The sequence below is a fragment of the Morone saxatilis genome, unplaced genomic scaffold (assembly GCF_004916995.1).
Source record: "Morone saxatilis isolate NCDOM2014 unplaced genomic scaffold, NCSU_SB_2.0 Contig24, whole genome shotgun sequence".
In the NCBI taxonomy this organism is placed as follows: Eukaryota; Metazoa; Chordata; class Actinopteri; family Moronidae; genus Morone; species Morone saxatilis.
The window spans coordinates 20,930,741-20,931,160 of record NW_023339807.1 but is presented as its reverse complement, the minus strand read 5'-3'; the positions used below and the strand labels follow the sequence as shown (position 1 = coordinate 20,931,160).

Genomic DNA, 420 nt, shown 5'->3' with positions numbered 1-420 from the left:
GGCTTCTGGGTCAGATCTGAAGGGAGAGAAGTCCATGAGTGGAATCAGTTGAGCAGCCTGAAGGTTTAAATAATCAGTTAAATATTTGTTGTAGCTCTTCATACCTTTAACAGAGACAGTTGCTCTTGGAGAGAATGTAAATCCATCATCTTTCTTAGACGAGGTACCATTAACTCTGAGCTGATATGATCCAGAGTCTGACTCAGTGATGTCATTGATGATGATGCTGCAGTTGTTCAGACTCACTACAGGCTCCAACAGTGACACTCGTCCTTTGAACCCTGACTGAACTTTTCTGTTCTTGTTAGTGTAGAATATTATGTCTGATTCAGCACATCTTTGCTTAGATAGTTCACATTTGTACCAAATTATATTTCGGGGTGTAAAGCCAGGACCAGTAGTGAAAGAACACGGTATCAC

General features: G+C 41.0%; 1 protein-coding gene across 1 annotated transcript in view; it reads right to left on the bottom strand.

Moving 5' to 3' along the window:
* Positions 1–420, bottom strand: part of LOC118335815 (immunoglobulin superfamily member 10-like) — a gene marked incomplete in the record, with an annotated part of 22,699 nt that overhangs the window by 10,310 nt on the left and 11,969 nt on the right. The window contains 1 exon segment of the mRNA XM_035672260.1: positions 168–323. Within this exon segment, the coding sequence (XP_035528153.1) occupies positions 168–323 (156 nt within the window).